We start from the raw sequence: 27,951 nt of genomic DNA on the forward strand, positions 1-27,951 counted from the left end.
AAATAAGTAAGTAGGTATACTGGTTTAATAGGTGCTATTAAACCGGTCACGTACTAATAAATCCCCCAATAATATAAATTCCTTTGTTTTTGGTGCAAATTTTAGTGTTTCGTAGCAGGTTTTTAAAATTTCTAAAGCTTATTGTATATCATCTAACAATGGATACTTTAGATAATACGTTTTCCTACATTCTGAATTATAATAACTATATCGAAGATGATGTGGTTCGCGCATTTCATGAAAAGTTACTTCGGTGCACATCATTTAGACCGCGTGAGCTAGAATTATTTCAACACCCTGAACTGATTGAACCTGTACCTAAAAATGAGACGCACCTTCAAGTAATTTATGACGGTGACGTGGGATTAGTGGGGCACTGGAGTTGTATTTATTACATTAATGGAATACTGCGTGTGTACGATAGTCTTGTTGGTGTTCTAGGAAAATCGCAAAAAATATATGTAAAAGCCTTGTTTCCGTATCTATCGGAGTCATGTATTCAGTTTCCAAGTGTTCAGCGACAACCGAATACTATTGATTGTGGTTTGTTTGCCATTGCTTTTGCCACCTCTTTAGCTCGGAATATTTATAAATACATATATAAAATTAATATTCATACATAAAAGTACAAGGCAAAATATCGGGAGAGTTTAGGCTCCATTCACCAGGTGTATAAATTGACATAATAAGTTTATTATATTTGCTGCTACGGAACCCTTTGTGCGCGAGCCCGACTCGCACTTGGCCGGTTTTTTTACTTCTTACCTAAGTGTGTGTCTAATTTACCTGATTTTTTCACATGATTTCTGTACAGATACCTTTTCTTCGCATTGGCATCGTGGGAAGTCCTTAATTTCTCTATTTTTATCTACTCACACAAAAAGATAATAATCCTAAAGAGTAGTATTGAAGGATATGCAAACTGTAGGTAGGGCAGACCAGAAGATGTATTTAAGCGTGCCTCATTTAAAATAAACTTACCTTGGTAACCCGCGTTAGTCATTCGTCATGATTCAAGTGTGGGTGACGACAGGTGTGCATCTTTAGTGTGTTTACTGTCTAATGCACTGGTTCTCAAACTAAGAAGCTGATGGAAAAAAAACTCAGGGTCTCATAGTTGTAGAAAACTGCTAGACTGCCGATGGCATTGACTTTGCCTTTTCTACTTCAATTTTTGTGTGCAATAAAGTTTTTAAGTAAAAAAAATATTGTTAATCTGCCGTAGCCTACCAAATCGTTAGGAAGATTACCGTTAAAATACGGTAAGCTATGTCAGCTACGGTTGATTACTTTTTAAGAGTAATTATAACAAATTACAATACCTAACTGTATATTTGTTACAAGACAGTTACCATTGTAGATGAAAAATTTTCATCAAAAAAAAATTGATGAAATTCTTAATAGAATAAAATCGACTCTAAAAAAGTGCACTAAAAATAAGATAAGTATTAACTGATTAGAAAAAATCTAGTGAACTGAACTGAAGCACTATCACTGAATTCTATGGAAATACCTACAATCAGAATCAGAATGTCTCGTTACAAAAATGGTTTCCAATAAATGAAAAATATTTTGCTTACCTACTTACTGCAAAGTTTGGCAACCTACGACCGAATATTCTTAGTACGTGATAGTACGCGCCTACACGCTGTGGGTTAAGGTTGGTTCTCAAACATTTTATTGTTTATGGCAGGAACTCGCGATTCATCAACATCGTTTGTGGGTGTTTTTGTGATTGATAAAACCATTCACTTTTTATCTAAGGCTATTCATTTTCTAAATTGAATCATACATTAAGGCCAGTATTAAGAAATAATCTTAAATTCAAGAACACAGTTTTCAGTCAAAGGACGTCCACTGCTGGACAAAGACCTCCCCCAAGGATTGGCCTGCGCTGCCCGCATCAAGGTGCTTCCCGCGACCTTCACTAGACCGTCTGTCTACCAAGTGGGAGGCTTGCCCACATTGCGCTTTCCTTGAACACATAGTGGTGATTGATTTTGTTGAGACTTGAGATGCTACCTACTTCTTAATACTGGATGACGTTTGGCGTATTCTATATTCTATGTCTATATGTAAGAACTTTTATATACCAACATTGGAGCAATAAAGAATTTGAATTTGAATTTATGTGACAATTCAGAGGATGTGTGATTTTTTCAAAGATGATCAAAGGAAACTAAAATAATAATTTCACTGGAGTCCACTTTGATCACCTGGGTGATCAAAGCCAGGTGATTAAAGTGGAATAGACCGGATGTTTATCTCAAAGTGTTGAGCAGAGCCGAGTCTAAGAGCTGAGTAGGGAAATTTTTTAACTAGGCATGATTGATAGTACTCCTTGACGGCCATATTTTTAAGTTTCTTTCATTTTGCAAACTTGATTTTTTAAATACATCAAGGAATAAATAAAACAAGGCATTTACTACTACACATATGAATATATTTAATCGTGTGATAGGTACATAACATACTGATATAATTTGGGTAACATCAATTTCGTCCACCAATATAATAGTACTGTCAATGGTAAGTACATGCATTTATAGCTAATTTTCACTGGAACCGATCGGTACGTTTACGTTCGGTTTTAAATTTTATTATTATAGTATAGTCAAAGATTTTTCTAAATTACATCTATGAAACAAAAAATACGTTATACGTCTATGCGAAAATTGTTATATTGAAAATGAAAACGAATATGTTAAATAAACCGCCAAAAACGTACCCAAGTGTTCCGAATAATAATACAACGTGATATCTTTATTAGCTGTACCTTAACAAATCATATAGATTTACTATATTATATAGATCTACTTTAAAAGCAGTCCAAGGCAAGAGCATTGTACAATTGATAGTTTCTCACACATTGCAATATACTTTAATAATAATGAAAAAGCTACAATGCAATTTCCATAAAATCGATTTAATTATTGACAACATTCACTAGATATAATAATGATAAGAATGTATATTAATATATCTATAATTATATATTAATTGCAAATCGAAATCAATTTTGACACAACACCCAAACAGATACAATTATATTTGTAATAACACTTCGAAACAATGTAAACTTCTATCAGATCTTAAAACACAAATAAACTCTCGAAAAATTCATAAAAAATAAGGTCCACGTACACTAACCTTCCCTTATCGTCGTAATTATTAAAACAATGAGAAGATAAAAACTTTAGTGGACCTTCTACACAACAGTTGTTGATATACCACGCCATCAACGCCCCAGCATTCCCTTTCACCTTATTATCACTATAAGATGCTATAGATGGATAAGTACAACGATTTTGGTCTAATTCTAGGCGATTCGGTTCAGCGAAATATCAACATATCCACCCTTTACAAACGTTGTATAACAGCTTTAAAATCTTCCCTCTTTCTCCGCAAATATTACTTTGATATTTTATAGACAACACATTTCTACTTAAACACTTACACATGTTATACAACGTTCAGTAAAGAGTTTAGTCTTTATATACATGCCACATATACAAAAGCCGCCTGAATACAATAATCACAGTTCAATAGTGTCACATATTACAACAATATTATGACACACAAAGATAATATGTTGCATTTATACAAAGACTGACGTCATAAAGAGAATGGTAACGTTAAATCTTGCAACAATTTTACATAATATTTGATGTTATGGTCTCTTTACATTGATGACTAGATGGATGAAACAATCAAATACTTATCACAGTAGATAAACAAATATAATTCTCTGTTTGAAGCAGTTTACCAAACTCTTTATGATTACACACCGTTGATTCATCCTAAAATTAAGCGACATTTCATTACAGCACTTGTCAACCGAACTCAAGTTGTTTCACAGCCTTTGTAGTCTTGGTTCTTATTACAATTGCTTTTGCAACCCTGTCCTATTTTTGAGTCAATATTTCAATTAAAGATAAAACATTACAGAGGATGAACATGTCTAAAATTAATGGAGTGTCTGTAACAAATATTTTTCTCATTAATTTTAGTGTTTAAAACGTTTAAATTACAGGACAGAGTTGTACATAAAGTAAAGAGGCAGGAATGATGTTAAATGATGTTATTCGTATTCAATATCACATTTGAAATAATACAATTTGTTACATTAATTGTGTTGTTAATGATCGTATGATAATTTTTATGTCGTTATTCGATCTTAGCCTCTTCTATTCATTTCTCAGTCTCAGGGAATGTATGTTGGTAAGTCTCTTCGTTGCCTTACAAAATATATGATGTTAATTCACATCGAGCTTTTTATAAATGTCATAAAAAATATTTTAAGGAAATTATTTGAATTTTTTGTTTTATATTTTGTGAGTAATATAGCTAAATTACTAAATATTACTTAATATTACATTCTATTTGAAGCATTTTTTTTTGTGTCGGCCTTGATATTAATGGCCTATGCATATTAACCCTAGATATACTTTGTATTTTAAAGTTCAAATATTTTGGGACTACATTCAATTAATACGTTTTAATAATTATTTTTCATTTTGTATATTCAAAGGCATTGTTTGAGTGATTGCATCTATATTGTACATCACATTATTTGTGCGTGACTATTATTTTGGGATTATAATGTCTTCGTAATACGTTATCATCTTAACTCTATAATTATTGACATAAATTATATTGAAAAACAAATTAATTATACTAATCCGACTGAGATTAACACGAACAATCAACAAGCAAATTAAATATCTTGGCACATGTTGATAAATATAATAGTAAAGGGGTCTCCATCGGGATAGTACGCTGGGTAAAATAATGATATGTACATATTATTGCGAATGGCATAACTTAAAAATGGAATATGATTGGCAGATTATTTAGTTTAAAGTCCGCATTCGCTTCATAAGAGCCCACGCGATATAGTTACTGTAACATGACGTCACAATCCAATATCGGAATTATTGTACTTTGATATGGATTGTCGTTGTCACTACATACTTTTTTTAAACATTTACCTTAAAGATCTGTCAGTGACAAGATTTAAAGCGCATAAATGTGCTAGAGAACTCTTGCGCCACTTTCTTAAATGTGGTGTGGATTATACATCATTTTGCGTCTATCTTACATTAGACAAAATTACACTCGCACAACAAAAACCCTGTTTATTTATTGTAGGAACCATTTGGTGAAAAATAAACTTAAAAAAAATCTTAATAAAATAGGTAAAAGAAAGAACAGGGGTATGTTACTTTTAAATTAATGGGAAGTGGCGCAAGTGAACCCAAGCTATAATAACATTCTGATCTTATGTATATCACTGTTCAACTAAGTTGCCTATTTAAATATATACAGGATATATTATAAATGATTTAGTTCACAGCGCGGGCTCCGCTGCTCAAAGCAGTTATGTTTAGTGATGTTTCAGTCTATATTTTTCAAATGCAATTGAGTTCGATGGGGACGGACTATTAGTACTGTAGATCAAACGAAAATTTAGTTAACGCTACAATAAAAATCAAAGACATACTGTTTAGGTCGTGCGCTGCACATTTTTTTCGTTCTCGGGTGTAAAGAAGGATAGAAAAAGATTGTATATAAATTATAATCTTAAATATATACAAGTATTTTGTACAGAGCGTAGGATGGACCTATTAGTAGTCAAAAATACTTAAATAGTGAAGTTTTTTTTATGGGACAGGAGACAAACGAGTTCTGAACTCTCTTCAAATTCGAAGATATAAAAAAAAAAGAAAATAATAAGCAAACAATTACATTATTACAATTCTTTTTTTTACTCCCAAATGTACAAAGTACACATAACAATAAGATTTTACGACGTCCACCTGTACATATTTTATTATCCTTACACTCTGTACATTAAAGCGCAGTGCTTTTGATATATTGAGCCATTTTAAAAACATTTCATGAGTTACCATGACTGACCCTACTTACACCCTTGAACTCGTTCGTTTCAATTCATTATTGTCGTTCCAATAGTTTTTCGTCACGCAAACAACAGAAGCAAAGATTTTGCATCTTGTGCCAATATAATTAGAAACACTTTTCAAATGAACCGTTTCAAAATTTCACCTAGATCTAACTCCACTAGAGAATGAAAAATCACTCCTTTATAATATCAATTGTTCTATAACCACTAGGTATTGAAAGGAGCGCGTACGTTGTTCGATTTCTTCAATTATTTTGGCGTATTGAATACCCATATTAAAATATACTCGTTTTCACATTTGCACGTACCTACCGTATTTGTAATATCAGTGGCACTTGGATAACAAGACTGTATTTTATACAGTATCGCGAGATTGTTCTCTTAAAGCTATAATGTTGATATAAATTATGTATTTGTAATACTTAGTTCGTTTTGTGCAATGCTTATTTATTGGACCGTGGCATGTTCTTTTTATATGTACAGTTCCAACGGGTCTCTTGACTAGATGTTAGTTTTTCGATACATCAAAAGCTGTAACCCAAAAAATTATAACAAGTTTATATAGCGATTCAAGAATTATCTATTTATTATCACCAGAATCACCCCTTCGTCATGTTCAGTTACTCAAGTTTCTTTTACTCTTATTGCTTGATATATCATTTGTTTGAAAGGTATACAGATCTTTTATGTATTAAAATTGGTAACCATAAAATCATACACTAGGCAATAGTAATAAAAAGCCGCTATATGCTGAACTACCGCAAAATCTAGGAGGGATCATTAATTTTAAAAAAGTTATATTAACTTTTTACGTCAAAAGCTATTGCCATCAATTCATACCCTGTATATTACCTGTGATATTACCCAATATATGCACGGGATCATACAATAACTAACATAAGCAGGGGTAATTTAGGTAACCTTGAAAGTGCTCTCTCCTATACTTCAATTGAGACTACTTTTAGGACACCCTGTATTATGTACTCAAATTCTTGAAAAGTTATATTACAACCACACAATCGTTTGTAACAGTCAACATTGAAATATTCGGAATATATATTCCAGTCACATTGGTTTATTAATCATATTTTATTTTAAAAAAGGTATTGTTACAGATTTTGATAACATCGAAAAGAATAAGTTCGAATGTTTACGTACACAGCTGATGTTTGACATTGCATTATTACAACTACATGATAAATTCGCGATTTTGAGAGATGTTGCCAGTAAACATATCATTCGGCTTTTCTCATATATTTTTTTCTACACTTTACAGATCTATGACTAAACTTGCTACCACTTGCTCGTTAAACGGTTCTAAAGGTACACTCTGTTACTTTAGGTGGGAAGATGTTCGTTTTTAACTACGTATATTTTAATTATACGGATTATGTATATTATTTTATTAGACACATCGTGTAGATATTAATTTAGTGCAATCATTTTACGGCGCATTTTAATTTACTTTTATACGTCTGTTTTATTTTTTTACATTAATGAAAAGAGTTTAGCTATTTACACGCATTAAACGTAATATATCCTGAATCGCGAAGTGCGTATAATAAAGCGGAAAATATTAAGTATTAAATTAAGTGGTTTTTTTTAATATTATTTTAATAATATTTGATTGTTTTTAAACCAACATATTATTATGCAGGAACTGTGTGGAAATTGTGTATTTATAGTTACCAATAAATTCGACTGTAAATAGTGTATAAAGCGTTCAGTGTTTGTTTTTGTTCATAAATAGTATTAAAAGTATTAATAAAATTGTATTGGGAACCGGGATTTAACGCAATAAAATGTGTATCCTGGAGAACACAGTTAGGCCATTATTTAGTGTTGATCCGGATAATAATATGTACAGGGTGTAACAAACGACTGCTGTAATTAGCTAATAATACCATTGTACACTTCATGTATATTTTAATGAAGTTTTAGCATATTAAGCCATATTTTTTTAGAATCATATTATTTTTATATGAAGTGATTTAAGTCAACATTACATTACTATAATTATATTATGTTTGACCATCATTAACATTCGTTTGTTGCCCCATATACTTTATAGAAGAAATATAATATTCTTATACAGGGTGTTGATTTCAATACCCGCCATATTTAGGGAGTTGATTAAGTAGCTTATTCTGATCACGAATCAGCAAAAAAACTGACTTAAATTTTTTTTTTAATTATATTTTAAATATCTGCGATTTCCATAATCGACCACTACAGTGCAGAATAGTCCCCCAACGCAAACGGCGCGCGGCGCTCACCCGGTGACCCGGGCAAGCGCTGCGCCCCCCGTCCCGCGCCCCACTACCCGCGCTCGCCCATGAGTCAGTCAACTATCAGCCACAATCAGCTGTGAGTTCAACGACGACTACTTGACGGAGCTTAATCCAAATCTACCCTAAAAATGTAATGAGTAAATTAGTTACTTACACCTTATCACGTTACGAGTTTATTTTTTGTTCTAAAAACTAATTAATTAAGTAGGTCTTTAATAAAAAAACCTTAAAATAATAACGTAATTTAATTTCTATCGGCGTTTAATTTAAATTCCCTGAACGACTGTTAGGCTGTTAGTTAGGTTCAGGTTAAACTTCCATTCTTCATAACTTACATAAAATAATTCATCATCATGTTCGTGATTATTTTAAATGAACTTAATTTCATTACTTACACGAAATAACTATCAAAATGTATTGATATTCTTATCGTTTTAATAATAACGATTGAGCTACTACAAATCATTTGCATTTGAGTATTTTGGAAGCTTGCTATAAGAGCATTAATTATGATAGGACGGATCTTTAGTTAACAAAGATCTTCGGTCATCGAATGTGCAAATTTGCGATTTTTGATTGTTTTCTCGTGCGGTTTTGAGTAGTTAGTGTGTGAACGTGTGATAGTGAGTGTGGTAATAGTGAGTGAGTGTTAGGAATATGCCTAACCATACGTACAGTGCTCGTGAGTAGATACGTAAACATGGTTTACTGTTACGGGAGGGCACGTGGAAACGCATCTGAAGTCGCATCGGTAAGTACCTAACTCTAAACTTAAAGGACATTCCTTTTTAATGTAGGAAGTGAATAATCTGGTAATTTTGTGTAGAAAATACTCCCGCCGTCGCGGTAGGTAGTGGCGGAAAGCGCTCCAATACACTCACACACACATAGGAACCAGCAAACTAATTTAACACGAACTTTAACTTTAGTTAGTCAAAGAAAAATACCTATTTACACTACCAACTTTACGTATCCTTCAGTAGACTATCCAACATGATAAGCGAGCGATCCGCGTAGCTCGATGGGTGCCCGTGCCACAGTAAACGTATATTGCATTATTGCGAGCCATAGTACAGTTGATGTTGCACGGAAAATATTCGCTAAAAATTCCACTTTCGTTTGTAATTTATTTTTTGGTGGATAATGCGTTTATGTAAGTCATAATATATCACCTAAATAAATATGGCGAGTATTGAAATCAACACCCTGTATATTTTTCAATCGATAAATCTTAAATCTACAAATAATCAAACCCAATACCGAACAATTTACAACAAACAATAACTAATGCTCACATTAAATATTCGACTTTGTTTTATATTTTGGTGTCTTGTGTTAAACTTTGAATTTTACTAGATATATAAAAGCGTAATTTAAACAAATGATATTGGTGCAAACACCTTTCTGTATAAATATTAATACTAATATATTTAATTAACACAACTGAGATAACTATAATTACATTAAACTACCGTTTCCATAAAATATAAGAAAATATAGGAGTAACTTTATATTACTAAAATTATATTAAGAAAAGTAACATTTTAACTACAGAAAGAACAATTTTATACGATGAAAATGTTATGTATACCGGCCGAATTTTAGAATGATATGAAATTGCTAAGATTTATTGATTGTAATCAATTAGGTACGTGAAAAACGCGGAATAACATTTTTTTCCTGTTTCAGTTCTCACAGGCATAATAATTTTACTACTATAACAATTTTAGCTATTGTGTATTTTTGTCAGTGATCGTACCATCGTACTATGTGTTCAATGTATCGAAATCCAGCAAGAATATTGATAAAGTAGTTTTGAAATACACATGGCTTACTAGTAGTATAATATTCATAATATTAATAAGAGAGACGAATATACTCACATTATACATAATATTTAAGACTAAATACCAAACGCATGCATACATCTGGCTAACTAGTAAATACGTCGGTCAAACGTACGCTCTACTACTGAGCACGAATCTTCAATGCTTTTGGTTTCAGTGAAGATTTATATCGAAAAATTCTAGCTTGTATATGTATACCGAATGTAGAAACACACTTCACGTTCCCGAACTCGTTTTTATCACAGAACTTCAGCTTGAATTTGTAACAGTCCTATGTTTTTACACCCTGTATTATTTTTAAAAGTGTATAACGATTATATTGTTAATTTATATCATACTGTTATTCAGTAGTAGAGCGGGTTTGTGTATCGCGAAATTTCACTCGTAGGAATGAACGAATAATATAGAGTGAATTTCATTTGCTAAGTGTAAATATAGCAAGTTAGCGGTCTATGCTATTTTCCATATAGACGCTTCAATAACGATATATAAATATTTCAAAACGTCAAGTCAAGAAACACATTACAGTCAGTTGCTGTGTTTCAGATATTCTTCAATAATACTTATTCATCGATGTCAAATCATCACATTTTTTTGAGATATTGTTGTCCGAAGTACTCTTTTAGTACTTCGTAGTTAAGTAGTTTATTATATTTATCATTTATCTTTAATGAGTCTGCTACTATTTTTTATACAGTGCATATTATTATAATTTTGGTATATCATACTTGGCATGTGTATATTCAATATTATTTTCAAGCAAATATTAAAGCTTGCGTATTACTTTGTTTTTTAATATAGCAGACACATTAAAATAAACTGATGCATTTAAATAACATTAATATCGTGAAATATTATAAATATATTATATTTTTGATATTTTTCACGTTCATTTAGATATTGTTATAGTTATTAACGTTATTTGGCGCGAATTGTTATAAAGGACGATGCCTCGATTAAGTCTGGAAGCCACTTTAATACTGAGATATTTAGAGAACAATTAAATACTAATGAATGAGCAATTTAATGAAAAATGACATTTTACGAATTGGTTCTGTTTTTCTTCAAAAAGTAATAGACCAATATAGTACAAGTATTTGAAAAATAGCAAAATTATAATTTTGGCAGGCAGAATTTGGAATGTATCGCCACAGTGATTTTTTCTGATCCGTTAAAAAATAACTATTAAAAAGGTGAGTACAGAATTGGCATCGTCCTTTATGCGATATTGCCTGAGTAGTGTTGTAACTCGAAATTCTTAACAATTTTCTAAAGGTAGACAGCCTTATGCTGGTTTTAAGTAGGTAGTTTTTAGGCACACTCACAGTCAAGAAAAAGGAACCGTTTGTAGTAATAGAATTATAGAAATATCAAATGTAAAGTTACTCTATGACACTATTAACACTCATAAGTACAGTAAGTTTTTAATCGAGAGATCACACACACGTTAGATATAATTTTTATAGACAATCATTAGAAATAGATCAAAATACTACAGCGAGTGTCATTTAAAATTAGCTGCTACAGCTGCTTTCTTCTTCTGTATATTTTGAAGTCATAAAGTCAAGAAAAGTAAAGAACAAAATAAAATATTCTAGTAGTGTGTCAAACACATGTTAAAAATTTCAAGTTACATCACTACGCTACGAATACCGTTACAGCGACCGCTACATACGGCTATAGCGGGCCTACTCTGTGACGCGATGTCTATTGCTGTCGCCAGCGTCTAGGAATGAGAGAGAGAGAGAGAGACGAATACAGCTGGTTGCAAGCGTTACGGAGTAGTCCTACTGCTACGGTCACCGCTACGGTCGCCGCTACGGCCGTACTACGGCGAGGCACTTACGTGACGCCGAGCGTCTCGCAGACGGTGTAGGCGGCGCGATCTTGAGGCGTGGACCGCGCACGCAGCCCCGGATGCAATTGATGCCAGGTCTTTGGCACAAATGTGTACTTTCCTTCCTCGTTCATTTCCTAACGAAAAAATGGTTGCGTTTAGTTTCGTAATAGTATGGTTTGCGTTTATTTCATTATTTTTATGTGAGACTTCATAAATGCACATATCAGAGTACAAATATGTACAATACATTCACTGACATCCACGGGAAGAATGCGTGTAATTCTATTCTACTCTGCCGAAACCACAGGACTTCAGCTATAAGACGTCCAGCAGCGTGGATTAGCGGGGTATTGCTCACATACAAACCGCGCTCGGTGCGTTTCTATGAAGATGACCTACTCATTTGTATTTACTCTGATATTAGGTAACTTACCCGTACAAACGTCGGGTGCAGCGGTAAAGGCTCATCAGATATCATCACACGCAGGATAGTGTCTCCGTAGACCTCCTGGTTCTCCTTTTTGGACCTTAATGCAAAGTGATATGGTTCATATTACGTAACTTACCCGTACAAACGTCGGGTGCAGCGGTAAAGGCTCATCCGATATCAGTACTCGCGGGATGGTGTCCCCATAAGTCTCCTGGTTCTCGTAGATGGCCGAAACCTCTATAGAGGTTAAAGTGCTGCGCAAACGCACGAAGCCTAGCAAGTCGTACTGCCACATCCAGTAGCCTGTAAGACAAATTAAAAATAAATACTATTAGAAAGGAAGAAAAAACTTTATTTGACAACAAAAAAAACTTTAAAAAACAAGCTTTTATTATGGCCACCTTCCGGCTCCATCATCAGATCAGACCCTGGACATTATACAAAATCAAAGTACTTGTCAAAACAAATCAAACGAGCCCGAACTTGACAGGGTTTCATCATTTAGTAATAGTTTTCTTATGGCCATCCTATCATCAGTTCGGCTCCATAACATCATTGTCAATTCATCTTGCAAGATTTGACCCGGTGAAGAAAAGGCAGCTTACATGATTTTTTTATTTACCTATGTTACCCCAAGAGAAATCTTTCGTCGTTACGTTTGATACCATCGTGGATACCATTCGTCAACTATCTGACCATATAACCTCCTCTCTCACACTCTTCTATCCATAGACAACTAAACTTACCGTGTATCACCAATCGCCTTATATTTGTGCACTGCCACGTCAGTATGATGAAGGGATTCACGTTGGCCACGGGGAACTAAAAACGAAAAAAAAAACTCATTTTTTAAATTATTATTAACCCTGTTCTTATTACAACCCGATCAAGCTAACTGCGCACCTCTTTCTCTTCTTTGGAAACATGAACGTGATATAATGCTTAATTCAATACAACATACATCTGTTTCCGCAATTTATTACACCGATCTTGTCGCGACAAGGAAAAATTTCCGTGCTTTTAAGCGATTTTGTGAAAAATATTATTGGCAGGTAGTTGCTAATTGCTCATAAGATAGGCCCCCTTAATTTAATTTATTGTCCGTGGTGCATAATCTTTTTCTTAAAGGTTTTTAAACCTTTGTTTGTCACCTGTCATCCGCTTTGCAATGGAGGGAAGTCGAACCTTAATTTCGAACTCCTCCTATGTTCTTCTGATTAATTTCGTTGCGGGTCCAATGACAGTTTAACTTTCCCCCGGGACAAACTTGACCTTCATTGGTTGGGTTTTTGTGGCGGTCAAGCTGTAGATCCTGGCTACACAGGAGTTGCAGTGGTGGGAACGAGAGGTGGGAATAGTCCCGTAACTGCGCACCTCGCTGGAATGCGACTCCCTCGCACGCCTCCCCGCGTTCGCCCCGTCTGTACCAGACTCGATGTGATGTCACGGCTGCCTGGTGCGCAGTTAACTCGACAGGTTTTTACGTTAATTGATTTTTAACTATTATTGTAGATTGAGGCTGAGTTTCACCACCTTATTCATCCGTAACAATAACAAATAAACGATGCTTTTTTGTATGGAGTTTGACAGATTTTTGACGTACATGTCAAAGTTAAAGTAAGGTGTAGTGCAACTTAGCCTAAGGTCCAGTTTTTTGATTCGTAGTTAAAATAACCAATAGCCAAATTTAACAGATAACATGTCAAATGACAAGTGGTTAAATATCAGAAAAAAAAATGATTTTCGTACAATGGTTAGATTTGCACGCTAGACTATACCTAGTAGCACTCAACCCCAAGGTTTATAATTTCATATACCGTGTAATGGCTATGCTTTCGTGACATTGGCAAACGTGGAAACACAATAGCCATAGAGGACAAGAAGAAGAAGAATGGTTAGCTTGACTTTTAGCACATGTTATAACTATAAGTTTACATTTTGTTAATATTTAACCATTAGAATTGTTGGAAAGTTAGAAACTTTTTGGTTAAACGCAAGCATATTTGAATATTTGAATTTGGCACTCCACTGTCAATGTAAGGCTTCCAGACTTCTGGATCAATCACTCGATCTCATGTAGTCTCTGTGTGCTGTATGTTCTAAAATAAATCCGTGGTAATCTTCGTGGTCTTTTCCTTCTTACGCTCCGAACTCCAACATTAGTAGCATTTAACAATTGGTTATTTTAATTATGAACCAAAAAAACTGGGCCTAGCGTATTATCGATGATACTGAATAAACATATTTTTTCTTTCTTACCTGCACGGGCCCCAGGCTACGCTGGTAGCGGTGGTAGACGTCGCTGGAGTTGTACGGGCAGTCGGCCCACACCAGCTCCTCCAGCGTGTCCTTGTGAACCGCTACCAAGTGGTCGAGTAGGGCTGGGTACATCTGGAAGTAATTAATTGTTTTTAAGTGAAATCATTACTTTCTTTGCGAGATCGAATCAGAGGTGGAATCGTGTAAAGCAATCGTAATCTTTTGACAGTTCATAACGTACGATAAAGTCAGATAAACAAAGCGTTTGACAGAATAATCGTACGTTATGAACTGTCAAATGATTACGATTGTTTTACACAATTCCACCTCAGAAATGGGGAAATTCGTTTAAACTAAAGTCGCTGACATAGCCCGACGGATTAGCAAGCTGAAGTGGCAATGGGCAGGGCACATAGTACGCAAAACTGACGGCCGATGGGGCAGCAAGGTTCTGGAATGGAGGCCGCGTACCAGAAAACGCAGCGTAAAGGTAGCAGGGAAGCGCTGAACCACAGTAGATAAATCAAACAGTACGGAAGCTTCATACAAACGCTCGAAATCACACTCATTTGTGCACGCAGACGCACGCTTTACACGAGCTCTAAGCGAACCTCACAGTCCATCCGTCGCGGGTGTCGCGCGCGTTGTGTTTTTAATTTAATAATAATTTTATTGCATGCGCTGTCCGCTGTAGTTTTAAAAACATACCACGAGTGTATTGCGTTTTTAAACTTTATAATAAATAAAGGTGAAAATAGTTTAATATTACTTTTTAAATAAAATGCTTAATTGATTACGTAATTAAGCTTCTTAACAATTTATCTGCTCCATTTTTATAAGTAATTTGATTTGATTTTGATTTGCTAGTTTATATGTAACTTCTTATACCTAACTAACAAAATATAAAGACATCGTATTATGTTGAATTGTTGAACGTTTTTTTTATTACCTTACACATTTTTTTTGTAAACTAAGTACTGGTAATGGTGAAAAATCTAAAACTTTAAAAAACGGTATCGTTATAGCCAATGAGCTGATATCATTGTCACTCTAAAAACGTCAGATATAAAGGGACGCGCGCGGACGACTCCGCGCGACAACCCTAACACTCAATTGAAGTGTAGGTATTTAATCTTGACGAAAGGGCCTAGTTTCCGTACTGCTTTAGCTCATATATATACTGTGGCTGAACGGACGCAGGCCGCTACCAATCGATCAACATGGAAAGCATTGGGGGAGGCCTATGTTCAGCAGTGGATGTCCTATGGCTAAAATGATAATGACGATGAAGATGAAGTGAAATCATAAACTCTACAGGTAAGTCAAAAGCTCGCAGAGCTGATGGCCGCTGGGGCAGAATAGTTCTCGAGTGCCGACCACGAGCCGGAAGACGTAGTATGGGCAGGCCTCCCACTAGGTGGACCGACGATCTGGTCCTTCACCTTCACGGAAGGTACCTGAATGTGGGCGGCGCAGGACCGATCTTTGTGGAAATCTCTTTGCCTTTGTCCAGCAGTGGACGTCATTCAGTTGAAACGAACGAACAATTGTATTGCCAGTCAATTTAGGACAAGAGACTATCATTTTACTACATATCTAGACTATAACGGAGTCAGTGCCTGAACTATGGGAGTGGCACGGGAAGGTGTTTTTTGAGAGGACTTGAATGAGGGTTTTCGCGTATGAAAGATCCGCTATATGGCGAGACGTGGATGTGGGGTCTGACTGCTGCGTGATTGGTCATTGTCATGTCAAAAATAACCAATCATGCAGCATTTGGACCTCGCGTCTACGTATTGCCATCTGGCGGATTTTTCATACGCGAAAACCCTCATTGAGATGTGCTTGTCACACCATATGTCACCCCTCCCCCCGCTACAGACAGTGTCTCAGTTATCGAATCGAATGTAAATAGGCCATCGAATTAACAAATGGCAAGTTTTATTACACATCATATTAACATTCTCAGTATGGTTTTAAAGAATACTTACCGCCTTGCAGAACAAAACCTTCAATGACACAAGCGTCATGCCCTCCACAAGAACATTCTCGATAACCTCATCAAACTTTGTATGGGGCAGAGAAACCTGGAACAAAATAACATTCATTAACATAAACTCAAAATTATGTCTGTAAATACAAGCAACGCACACGATACAAGTCAAAGTGATGTCTGACATCCAATCCAAAATTAACAAAAAATGTCTGACACCAAACAGCATAGCGGTCTCACAATTATTCGTCTCGCTGAAGCTTGCCTATGTTTGCTATTGATGTCTGACATTCATTAGAGCAGTGTTTTTCAACCTGTGGGTCGCGACCCCCTGGGGGGTCGCCAAGCTTCTATAGGGGGGTCGCGAGAGGTCGTAAAAACTACCTCAGTAAAAAAACAGAAAAGTTATAATGATTTTTCCGAAAATTATGCAAATGCATAAGTAAATGTTGTACTTATGGATTGAAATAATCGGTTCTTACAACATCATTGTAACATTATAAAATGCATGAAGAAAAAAGCGAGCGGTCGGGGGGTCGCCAAATATTTTTTCATACTAGGGGGGTCGTGTCATGAAAAAGGTTGAAAAACACTGCATTAGAGTAAGCACTTACAATGTTAACGTGCACTCGCAAACGCGCGCGGCGTGCTTCGTGCACGCGCGGCCAGTCCAATCGCCCATAAGGCAGCTGCCGCCGATATCCCACGTTCAGTGTCAGCGAAGAGAACGTGGATAAAGCACATAGTGTCTCTAAGGCTTCTGTGTTTATGTGCTCGTAGTCTACTATCACGCTCTGTGGAAGATAAATATAAATAAATTAGAAACTTTATAGTCATTATGGAATTAAAATTGGCATATGGGGAGTAAGCTAAATAGGTAAGTACATCTTCCATGAAATAAATACAGTTTTTGAAATCTCGTGAAGTCACTTGCCACGTTGAAACATGCAGGATCAACTTACTGTAAGGCCTGTAAGTGTGTACTAAGAGATATACGTAAGCGTTCTCACAGTCCCACATGTTATTGCTCGTTCGCAACCAGTGTTTGACACTACTACTTGGTGGAATTTTGTAATGCCACCTGGAGGGAAAGTACTCATAATACTGTAGATAGAAAATTTTACTGAAAGAAAACATTCCTTTATTTTTAACTAACAGAAAGAGGACTGCATTCAAAGATTTTCGAAAAAATCGTGTCGGAGGGCGCCGCCTCGTGGCTGAAGGACAACGGCCGGGAGTAGTACTCCAGGTGCTCGTGCTAGGAGAGAGAGAGAGAGAGAGACTCTATCCACTCACCTGCAGCGCCGAGAACACCATCAAGCCGGTGTTGCCTCGTGGCTGAAGGACAGCGGCCGGGAGTAGTACTCCAGGTGCTCGTGCTAGGAGAGAGAGAGAGACTCTATCCACTCACCTGCAGCGCCGAGAACACCATCAAGCCGGTGTTGCCTCGTGGCTGAAGGACAGCGGCCGGGAGTAGTGCTCCAGGTGCTCGTGCTAGGAGAGAGAGAGAGAGGGGAAACAAACAGAGGTAAAATAGAAAGAGAAGGGGGAAAGGGAGCGTATGAGGGAGAGGGAGCGAAAGGGGGAGAGGGAGCGAATGGGGGAGAGGGAGCGAAAAGGGGAGAGGGAGCGAAAGGGGAAGAGGGAGCGAAAGGGGTTTTTTTTCGATGTACATACCCGTGTGGGGTATCAATGGAAAGGTCTTTTAAAATGATATAAAGTTTTCTAAAAAACATTTTTCTTAAAGTGAACGGTTTTTGAGATATCAGCTCTCAAAGTCGTAAAAAGTATGTCCCCCCCCCTCTATTTTTATAACTACGTGGTATAAAATTCTCAAAAAAATAGAGGTGATGCATGCTAATTAACTCTTTCAACGATTTTTGGTTTGATCAAAGTATCTCTTATAGTTTTTGAGATAGGTTGATTTAACTGTTGCTGCTACGGAACCCTTTGTGCGCGAGCCCGACTCGCACTTGGCCGGTTTATTTTTAAAAACCGAACTAAACCGGTTTTTTCGGGTTTTTCGGGTTTTTTGGGGCGACTGTTTGTAAGTAAATAAAAATGCTGCAAATTATAATAAAAATCATTTTATTTCTTTTATATTCTAGTTTGAAAAGATTTTGTTTTATTTCCTCAAATTCGTGTGTGGGCGACTATTAATGTGTAATAATGGTGGATTATTAACCATTGAGTGTTCATGAACGTCCATGGGTGTGGACAAGTGAAGCAAAACAGTGCATCGTGATTCTTCTGGTTCTCTCAAGTTGTCCATAGGAGGTCTCAGTAAAGCACCACAACTTTACTGAGACTCAAAGGGTGGGAAAGGGTATCATCTATCATCCTTAGCACCATGTTAAAGATTAAACTTTTAACTTTAAATTGATACCAAATTCATTTAAATCACACCGGTATTTANTTGAGTTATTAAATTATCTAAAATCGTAGAAGAAAAACCGAAATAACCGAAAAACCCGGTTTTATAACTGACAAAAACCGAGTTCCAAATTGTGTCGGTTATCCGGTTTTTCGGTTATCCGGTTAACCGGTTTGCATGCCCTAATCCACAACTCACCTGCAGCGCCGAGAACACCATCAAGCCGGTGTTGCAGCGCGACAGCACCGTGTCTGAGGGCGCCGCCTCGTGGCTGAAGGACAGCGGCCGGGAGTAGTACTCCAGGTGCTTGTGCTAGGAGAGAGAGAGAGACTAAGATTTTAAGCAATGAGGGTTTTCGCGTATGACAAATCCCCCAGATGGCAATACGTAGACGCGAGGTCCAATGCTGCATCATCATCATCATTTCAGCCACAGGACGTCCACTGCTGAACATAGGCCTCCCCCAATGACTTCCACATCGCACCAATGCTGCATGATTGGTTATTTTTAACATGACATTGACAGATATGTCAAAATCCACCAATCACGCAGCAGTCAGACCCCACAGCCACGTCCCGCCATCTAACGGATCTTTCATACGCGAAAACCCTCATTGATGTTAAAAATATTAAAGCTAGGTTTCAACAGAATAGAATAGGACCACAGTCCACAACTACGCTTACTGTGGAGTGTGGATGTCGTAAGCGACTAAGGGAGTTTTCAAACGTGGCGAGTGTAGGCCATTCCTCCATTTGTATTTGGTAAATTGAAGTGGGACGTTCTAATCCAGTTCACAATAAATGACCCTCTCTAATTTACCATAGGAAAATGGTGAGTTTAACTCCCTACTCCACACTGGTGGTTGTTTATAATTTTAATCTATCCTTTAATAGGGGTGGTCCTATCCTATTCTGCCAGATCACATAGCCAGAATGATAAACGATCCTTTAAATAAAATTACTGTTTTTAATAAAACTTACTGTGATCTTTTCGCTGTCGACCTTCGCAATGCCCATTTCGCAGCCGAGCATCCCGAACCTCTCCAGGCAATGCAAGTGTTTGTAGATCAAACTCTCTGTCATTATGCTGAAAATAAACAGTTTTCTTAGTAAAAGAACTTCATTATTACATTCATAAGTAATACAGTTTGCTAAAGAAGCTGCTTTATCTTAGCTGTTACAATCGCCTTAAGATAAGCCTAGTAGAAAAACATTCTTAATAAATTACGAAATCTCTTCGATTCGTTTTTTGTATTAACTACTTCACTTTATGAAGAGATTGCAAAATTCCGGAATCTTTGAAGAATATAGATTTGTGGGGAGGGCAGATGTCTGATAACTGAGTGACATAATTTGCGATGCATTTGGGATGAGAGGATGTTAGTGTGTTTTTAATAAAAAATAGTTTGATTTGTCTTTCACGAACTATGTTTACAATATTACAATGTATGTTTGTATGAGTGAAAGGAGACAGACTTAGCCGGAGTTCTATGGGTTGAACACTTGAAACTACTTACCGCTTTATCTTAATAACTGGCATTAAATGTGTCTGTTGTATATAACTTGGTCCTATGAATATTATTTCGCGAAGTTTCGCTGAGTCAAAGAATCTGTAAAGAAAAGAAAAATTAAATAAATAATTGTAACACAAGTCAAATAAACTAGAGTGGAAGACATTATTTCTCTCCAGGGAGGAAGAGTTATTGTTGAATGGATATCATTGGCAATCAAAATTATTATCAGGTCGTTTGTTCGTTCGTTTCAGCCAAATGACGTCCACTGCTGGACAAAGGCCTCCTCCAAGGTTTTCCACAATGCACGGTCCTGCGCTGCCCGCATCCAGGCTCTTCCCGCGACCTTTACCAGATCGTCGGTCCACCTAGTATCAGGTCATTTAGTCTCCAGTGCTGGAGCACGACCCTCTCTAATTTACCAGAGGCATATGGAAGATTTGGCCATCACTTATTTCAGAAAAATGCAATGTCTTAACATTGTAAGTTTTGACTCAAATTAGTTGTGTAATTGTGCTTTAATTTACTAAAAATATTTCGTACTTGTCGGCGCCGGACACAGATGCTGCAAATTATTATTGATGATTAATAGTACCAATCTTAATATTATGTTATCTGTATAAATCTGTAGAGTCGAAGGTTTGTGATTCCTAAACGTAACACCCGACTGATGCGCAGAAAAAGATAACTGTCAATCAGTTGTGTCATGTCAAGTGTGAGCAGGCGGCTGCGAGGTTATAGATGACCCACGCTGAACTGTCCCGCCAAACTCAATGACAGGGGGGCGCTACCATCGTTCAACTATATGGTTTCCAACATGGCAAAAATCTGAACCAGCGATCCGGTATTGACGGTGGCGCCCCACTGTCAATGTCATCGACAGGACAGTCCAGTATTTTGGAACTATATCTTTGAAAGCGTGTTGAGTTTGGTGGAACGTTAAATTGAAGGAAAAGTGATTGTCAACCATCCAAGATATTATCTCCTTGCCCGTTAACCCACGCCTATGGAGATTCCACCCCTAGAGTTCCTTCTGATAGAGACCCAGTGCCTTTATACTTATAAGTGTTATATTTTTAAATAAATTACCATCATATTATCACGTAAAAACCACGTACTTTCTCTGCGCATCATATTATGCAATTGGTATGAAATTACAATTACCATACTAAATTATCTTGAAATGAAAGTTGGCTTCAAATTGTTGTATGCAAAGGAATTTTTTTAGTAATCATGTAAACGAGTTATTACAAACCACTCACTCGACAGATTTTGCTATGAATAAGTAAAAAATACTCAGTATATCTACGACATCAGCGAATAGTGAACAATATTAAAATTTGATTGTGCAATTACATAGATACAGTTGCTAGCACATCATTTTTATTGATAAATAAACATATTTGATCATTTGTTTTATTTCTTTACGTATTTATGCCCACCTAGGATTGAAAATCTTAGTAACTACTCACCTATTTAGCTAGACGAGACGGTCTTAATGCATTATTTATTGTGTAGGTATACACAGAATAGCGGTGACAAATAGCAATTGATTTCAATAAAACGCGTTCTCCGAAGCCGAGACGGTTGTTTCAGTCAATCATCATAAGCAAACCGTTTATATTATTAAGGAATACAGTAAACATTATTATTTTAACTTAAGTCATTTGTCATAAGGTCGAAATGAAGAACAATTTAATCTTCAATCGTCTGGTGACGCTCTTTTCAAGATGGTTCCTACAGAATACCAGCGTCATATTCTGTAGAACATGATACACTCTGAGTAGGGCCATTTTGGTATTGAAACTATTATGTTTGAACTATTTTTCTTTCCCTCTTTCTTGAAAAAGGTTCAGTCAGTCGCCAGTATAGGACTTAGTGCCTGAGGCACAGAGCGGCACCGGAGTGTGTTTTTGGGAAGTCAAACATCAGCGAGACTTCAGATCTCCTCCATGTGTATGCTCTGTAACGTCATAATGTGTCAGTGCCGCTGCCATATCTCAGCCATTGACTGAGTTGAGCGCTAGTAGACCTATAGTTACAAATACTGCAAGCACCTCTAACGTCACGTTTAACGTCAGTCAGCGCCCATTCAAAAGTTCTATTATTAGCCAACTGCGCACCTTATCTCGATTCCAGATAAAACACAGCCTTACGTTGTCAAACTACGTAATAAACCACCCACGTAGTTGATAAAATAGTGTATCAGAATGAAAATGAAAACAATGTCATAATCACATAATACAGCGTGGCCAATGAATCACGTAGGTAATGTGTTTTGCAATCGATACAATCGGCATCAATGCCCAATTAAATTAAGACCCCCATTGGGTTCAATCTTTAGGGGTCCCAGAAAACAAATTGTAGGTACATTCAAAGCGACTACCGACTCATGAACCAAGGAACGCTGGTTCGATCCCCGCGTTCGATTATTTTCAGTCATCACTTCAAGTTACAGAAAGGTAAAGAAAGATAAACCCACGGGCAGAAGCTTTCTAAACTAGTATTAAAAAACTGAAGAGTTTGTTTGTTTGCTTGGACGCGCTGTTCTCAGGAACTACTTGTCCTTTTTGTGTTCGACAGCCCATTTATCGAGGAAGGCTTTAGGCTATAACATCACCCTACAGCCAATAGAGGTGGAGAAGTAAAGAAAAATGTTGCAAAAAACGGGAAATATTATTCCAACTATTTTCACGCCTACGAAGTCGCAGGCAGAAGCTATTGGATCTTAAATATCTAATAGATGTTTCAAATACCCGCAAGCCCGCTTCTTTTGACGCGACAAGCGCAAGCTGCGTAAATCGAGGCTGAAACATTATAATTGGCGCTATAAATCACTGTATTTATTTTATAACAGTAGAAATAAATCAATTCTCGAGGAAATTACTAAGTATTGACTTCAAATCGCGTAGGCGCACTTTCACTTTCGCATTGAAAGTGTATATGGTAGGGTTGGAAGTGTAGTTGACTTCCTGCCTCCACCAAGGTCTTAAAACAGATTTGTAGTGCATATTAAAGTCGGGAGCCTTATAAATAATCAATAAAAAACTTGTCTTAATTTTAAATTAATAACAAAATAAATCTGAGAAGAAAGACAGATTTGTCTAGAATTCTAAATCAATCATATAAGCACGCACATTAATAGATATCAGAATCACAGAAAGCATTTTAGATGAAAGGTAATTTTCTATACGCGATAATCTTAAATCTATCACGTATAATTTAGGCACGTAAAAAGACAATAAACGTGCTTAGATTGCAAACTTTTTTATCGGAAAAAGATTTCAATTGCCTGAATTTTATGCCACGCAATATCAAAGGCAAGATAATTTACGGTCTCAACAGAAGTACGTGGATCGTAGTCCCCCATAAAGTTTAAGAAACAATGATCTACTACATTGTTAGACGAGTTACATCACAATGACGCTATGGCAACGGGTATTGATTCAACGCGGTTCTAATCCATTATTTATCAACATTATTTCAATGTCAGAGACTGCATTATGTTCGCTAGAACGATGCTTTGAAAATGTAACGATTTATACTGACTGTTTCTGTTGTTGAGGTTTATAAACTCAACTCAGCTTACCTGTTTCAGGGCTTTCTAATTAATAAAAGTCTTAATAACACGTTTTATGAAAACTAAGAAACTAGGTATAGTTTTTATTTGTAGTATTGAGTTTTTGAAACTGGTTAGTTCAAGTTAGATTCAATGAACAGACAACTCATAGAAATTAATTCGGAAAGGATTTTTAAAATTCCCCTCCTAAGGGAGGAAATCATCCCCCAAAAGTAAGTTGCAAATATAAGTATTACTTACTGTGGCAGCACGTAGCTCATGAACTCATCCGTATCTTCTGCGCTGCAGTCCAAGTACATGTGTAGTATGCGTGTGTGTTTCCTGAACACTCGTGCTAGATGCATGCTCTTCTCTAGTTGTTTTGCTCTTAGTACTAATTTCTCTCTGTAAATTGAGAATGTATTTTAAGCCTAGAGATAAAGGCAAGTTTAAAAATTAGTAGATTGTTTGCAAGCTTTTTTCTCCATTAAAGAAATTTGGTAAATCTATTTTAAATTAGTAAGCTATTTTATTCTTCACATATCCATGGTCTTAATGAAGTTGAAAATGCAGTAGATTTTGGTCTACTTTTCAATACTTTTCAATTGATAACATAGAACAAAGTGTACCTAAATCAATTTCATATATTTAATTTTTCCAGTTTGATCTAATAGTCTAATAAGAAATATGATTCTGTGCTTCTAATAAGATAATGTTTACTTAGTACAGTCAACAGTAGTAAATATTTTGTTGCTAATTCACACTTATTGTTGATATGTTACAGTTCTTAGCTTGATATGATTTCAGAACAATTATGACAGTAAAGGAACCCTCTGAAATTCCCACAGCAGTCTTTTGGTTTTAACAAACTTTATTTACACAGGGTGCTAGGTAAATGGGAATATGAGCCAAACGGACGAACGAACAAATCGGAATTTATAAAATTTATTTTGTATGAAAATTTAAAAAATTAAAATGAAGATATCAATTTTCTGACTTCACCATACCATTTATATGCCCATGTTAACATGGGCTAGTGTCGGCTCATATACCCATTTAGCTAACACCCTGTATAGGTCACAAACTCACTTGCGTCCCTCGTACAGTAATATCGCGCTGCGCCACTGCCGGCAGGTGGACATCGCCGCCATGGCATCCTCCAGGCTGAGGTGCTCCAGGATGCACCTCAGCGGAAGAAGCGGCAAGGTGTCCCACTCCGGAGACATCTGGTCGTGGGAAATGGAGAAAATCTTTGAATTGGCTGTTTCGATTGTTATTCATTTTATAATCGGGTTGTGGACTAAACAACTTGTGTGAAAAACCACTTTATGGCCGTGAAAACTAATAATTTTCAATATGTAAATATTGAAAATTATTAGTTAATTAGAATCAGTATGCTTTAACCTCGTAAGACCGAAGAGTAAATTGTGTCGACTTCTAAGTATCGGCGAATGTGCTTTCAGAAGAACGAATAATTTGAAGTAGTAAACGCCGAGCACTTCGAGTAAAAAAATTTCTATGTTAGAGATTTTCTTTTGCATTCATATTTTCAGGGGCCCTATACAGGGTGTTGATTTCAATACTCGCCATATTTATTTAGGTGATCTATTATGACTTACATAAACGCATTATCCACCAAAAAATAAATTACAAACGAAAGTGGAATTTTTAGCGAATATTTTCCGTGCAACATCAACTGTACTATGGCTCGCAATAATGCAATACGTTTACATTGTGGCACGGGCACCCATCGAGCTACGCGGATCGCTCGCTTATCATGTTGGATAGTCTACTGAAGGATACGTAAAGAAGGTAGTGTAAATAGGTATTTTTCTGTGACTAACTAAAGTTAAAGTTCGTTTTAAATTAGTTTGCTGTTTCCTATGTGTGTGTGTGAGTGTATTGGAGCGCTTTCCGCCACTACCTACCGCGACGGCGGGAGTATTTTCTACACAAAATTACCAGATTATTCACTTCCTACATTAAAAAGGAATGTCCTTTAAGTTTAGAGCTAGGTACTTACCGATGCGACTTCAGATGCGTTTCCACGTGCCCTCCCGTAACAGTAAACCATGTTTACGTATCTAATTTTAAAAGTCCAATACTCAATCCCATCTCAATAGAAAAAATATACAAAAATAAAACTTTCACCATCAAGACCGAATGTTCCTTGCAAAGAACTTTTATTTTTAAACTAAAAAAAATCTTACAAAACTACTTCAAATTGGGAAAAATAATTTTTTTGCTTGTTTAGCAGTATTTTAACTTAAATTATACTGGTCAGTTTTGCAATTAAACTACGTTTACGTGAAGAAAAAAAATTAATCGCACATCATGTCTTCTTGGACGAACCACCTTGTCAAAGAAAAATGATAATTTGACAGTGACATTTTGTTTTTTTTATATTAATAAGTTCGGATACCTGATTTTGAATACTTTAAGCCATAGACTATCACTCTTTTCTTTCGATAGGCGCGAATTTTTGAACTTAAATTTATCGCTAAAGTTTTAGTTCCTCTGATGGCACATCCGGCGATACTTCGAAGTCACCTCCGAAAATGTCTCGGCGTTACTGACTACAAAGTTTTTCTGAGGCACATCCGGGCTTACGAGGTTAAGCAATAAGAAAGGATGAAAATTATCTGTACAAATATTTGATGATGCAAGTAAAAACAATTACAAGTTTTAAGAAAAGTATTTAATGACTGAAACTATCAATGAATAGCCAATAAAATGGAATAATTATTTTATTACCACTTAGAAAACTTGATTTAATACAAGTGTTCTTACTTTTATAAATATTTATTTAAGTAAAAACTACTTCTGTTTATGATTAATGATATGATTCATAAAAAATTGACTACTCAGTTGTTATGACCAAACACTGTTTGTTCCATATACTCATCATGCTACATAAGTAGATAGACTAATCTCATCTTGTCCCTGAATACCTAGGACTCAAAATACCCTTCATAAAGGTTAAATAGGCTAGACACAAGCAAGGTCAATGCAACATTATGAAATCAATAAAATCCATACCCCAATTTCTAACTCTCTCCTAGTTAAAACAAAACACTGCCTTACATTAAAATTTGGAACATCTTCAAAGAAAATCAGTCAAGGCTGTGTATAATTACCTACAATAAGTTTTTAGCTGATAAGACCCTCAAAAACAAAACTCAGCTGTTGGCAAAAGGTGTGACGAAATAACAGCTGTTATCGCGAGAAAGTGGGTTACCAGAAAAACATCATCAATAACGCGTAGTTTACAGGAACAGCTCACAAAACACTACAAGATAAACAACAAGCCTCAAATAAAATTACAACGTGTACAATTTTACATAAACTGCGACGATTTACGAGTACAAAGAAAGGTCAAAATATAATATATCCACATACCTTGTTTGTTGAATCGTTAGTGAACCAGATTTATTAAACTCGAAAGATAACACTGCAGTTTAAAAAACACTTATTCAATCACAAGGAGAAAGTCTGGCTGTAATTTATTAAAGTTCCATCGTCACTCGCACATCGCACACAGTTGTGTTGTCTTGTATCGCGCAAAATATGAAAACGATTTTCTATCTGAATTTCTGTAGAAATTCCCGACCGAAGTGCTTAATGTATTCGGATATTTTTCATGATGCAATGTCAATTAATTTACGTTTGAACTTTAAAATAAATGCATTGCGAAAACGAGAAAGTAATTATAGAATTCAAATTAATTCTTAATTTTGCCTACAAAAGAAATGCGCCGTCCAGTGAAATCATTCGATATATTTTATCTAGCTCTAACCTATGCCAAAAAATGCTAAATATATTTTGTAAATGTATCCAAACACACCTTATGTCAAAAAGTTTCGATGTCAAATTATAAGGCTGTGTTCCGACTGAAGATACGTTTTTTTGTATGCATGCAGGCAGT

General features: G+C 35.9%; 1 protein-coding gene across 2 annotated transcripts; it reads right to left on the minus strand.

Annotated features, from left to right (window-relative positions):
* Positions 1-11,120: 11,120 nt before the first annotated feature.
* On the minus strand, positions 11,121-27,661 carry LOC114361398 (uncharacterized). Of its 2 annotated transcripts, XM_028316398.1 has the most exons (12): positions 27,426-27,658; positions 25,116-25,252; positions 24,288-24,431; positions 20,474-20,566; positions 19,938-20,043; positions 19,156-19,269; positions 17,198-17,377; positions 16,582-16,677; positions 14,591-14,722; positions 13,078-13,153; positions 12,468-12,634; positions 11,121-12,035 (listed from the first exon to the last, which is right to left on the minus strand). In XM_028316398.1, the coding sequence occupies exons 2-12, from the start codon at positions 25,250-25,252 to the stop codon at positions 11,904-11,906; spliced, it is 1,377 nt and encodes a 458-aa protein (XP_028172199.1). In that variant the 5' UTR covers positions 27,426-27,658; the 3' UTR covers positions 11,121-11,903. The 2 variants fall into 2 exon arrangements, with proteins under 2 accessions (XP_028172199.1, XP_028172200.1); XM_028316399.1 differs by lacking the exon at positions 19,156-19,269 and having other exon boundaries at positions 27,426-27,661.
* Between the last annotated feature and the right edge of the window lie 290 nt (positions 27,662-27,951).

Source organism: Ostrinia furnacalis, unplaced genomic scaffold (genome assembly GCF_004193835.3).
Source record: "Ostrinia furnacalis isolate ACB-3 unplaced genomic scaffold, ASM419383v2 OfSCF5688, whole genome shotgun sequence".
Taxonomy (NCBI): domain Eukaryota; kingdom Metazoa; phylum Arthropoda; class Insecta; order Lepidoptera; family Crambidae; genus Ostrinia; species Ostrinia furnacalis.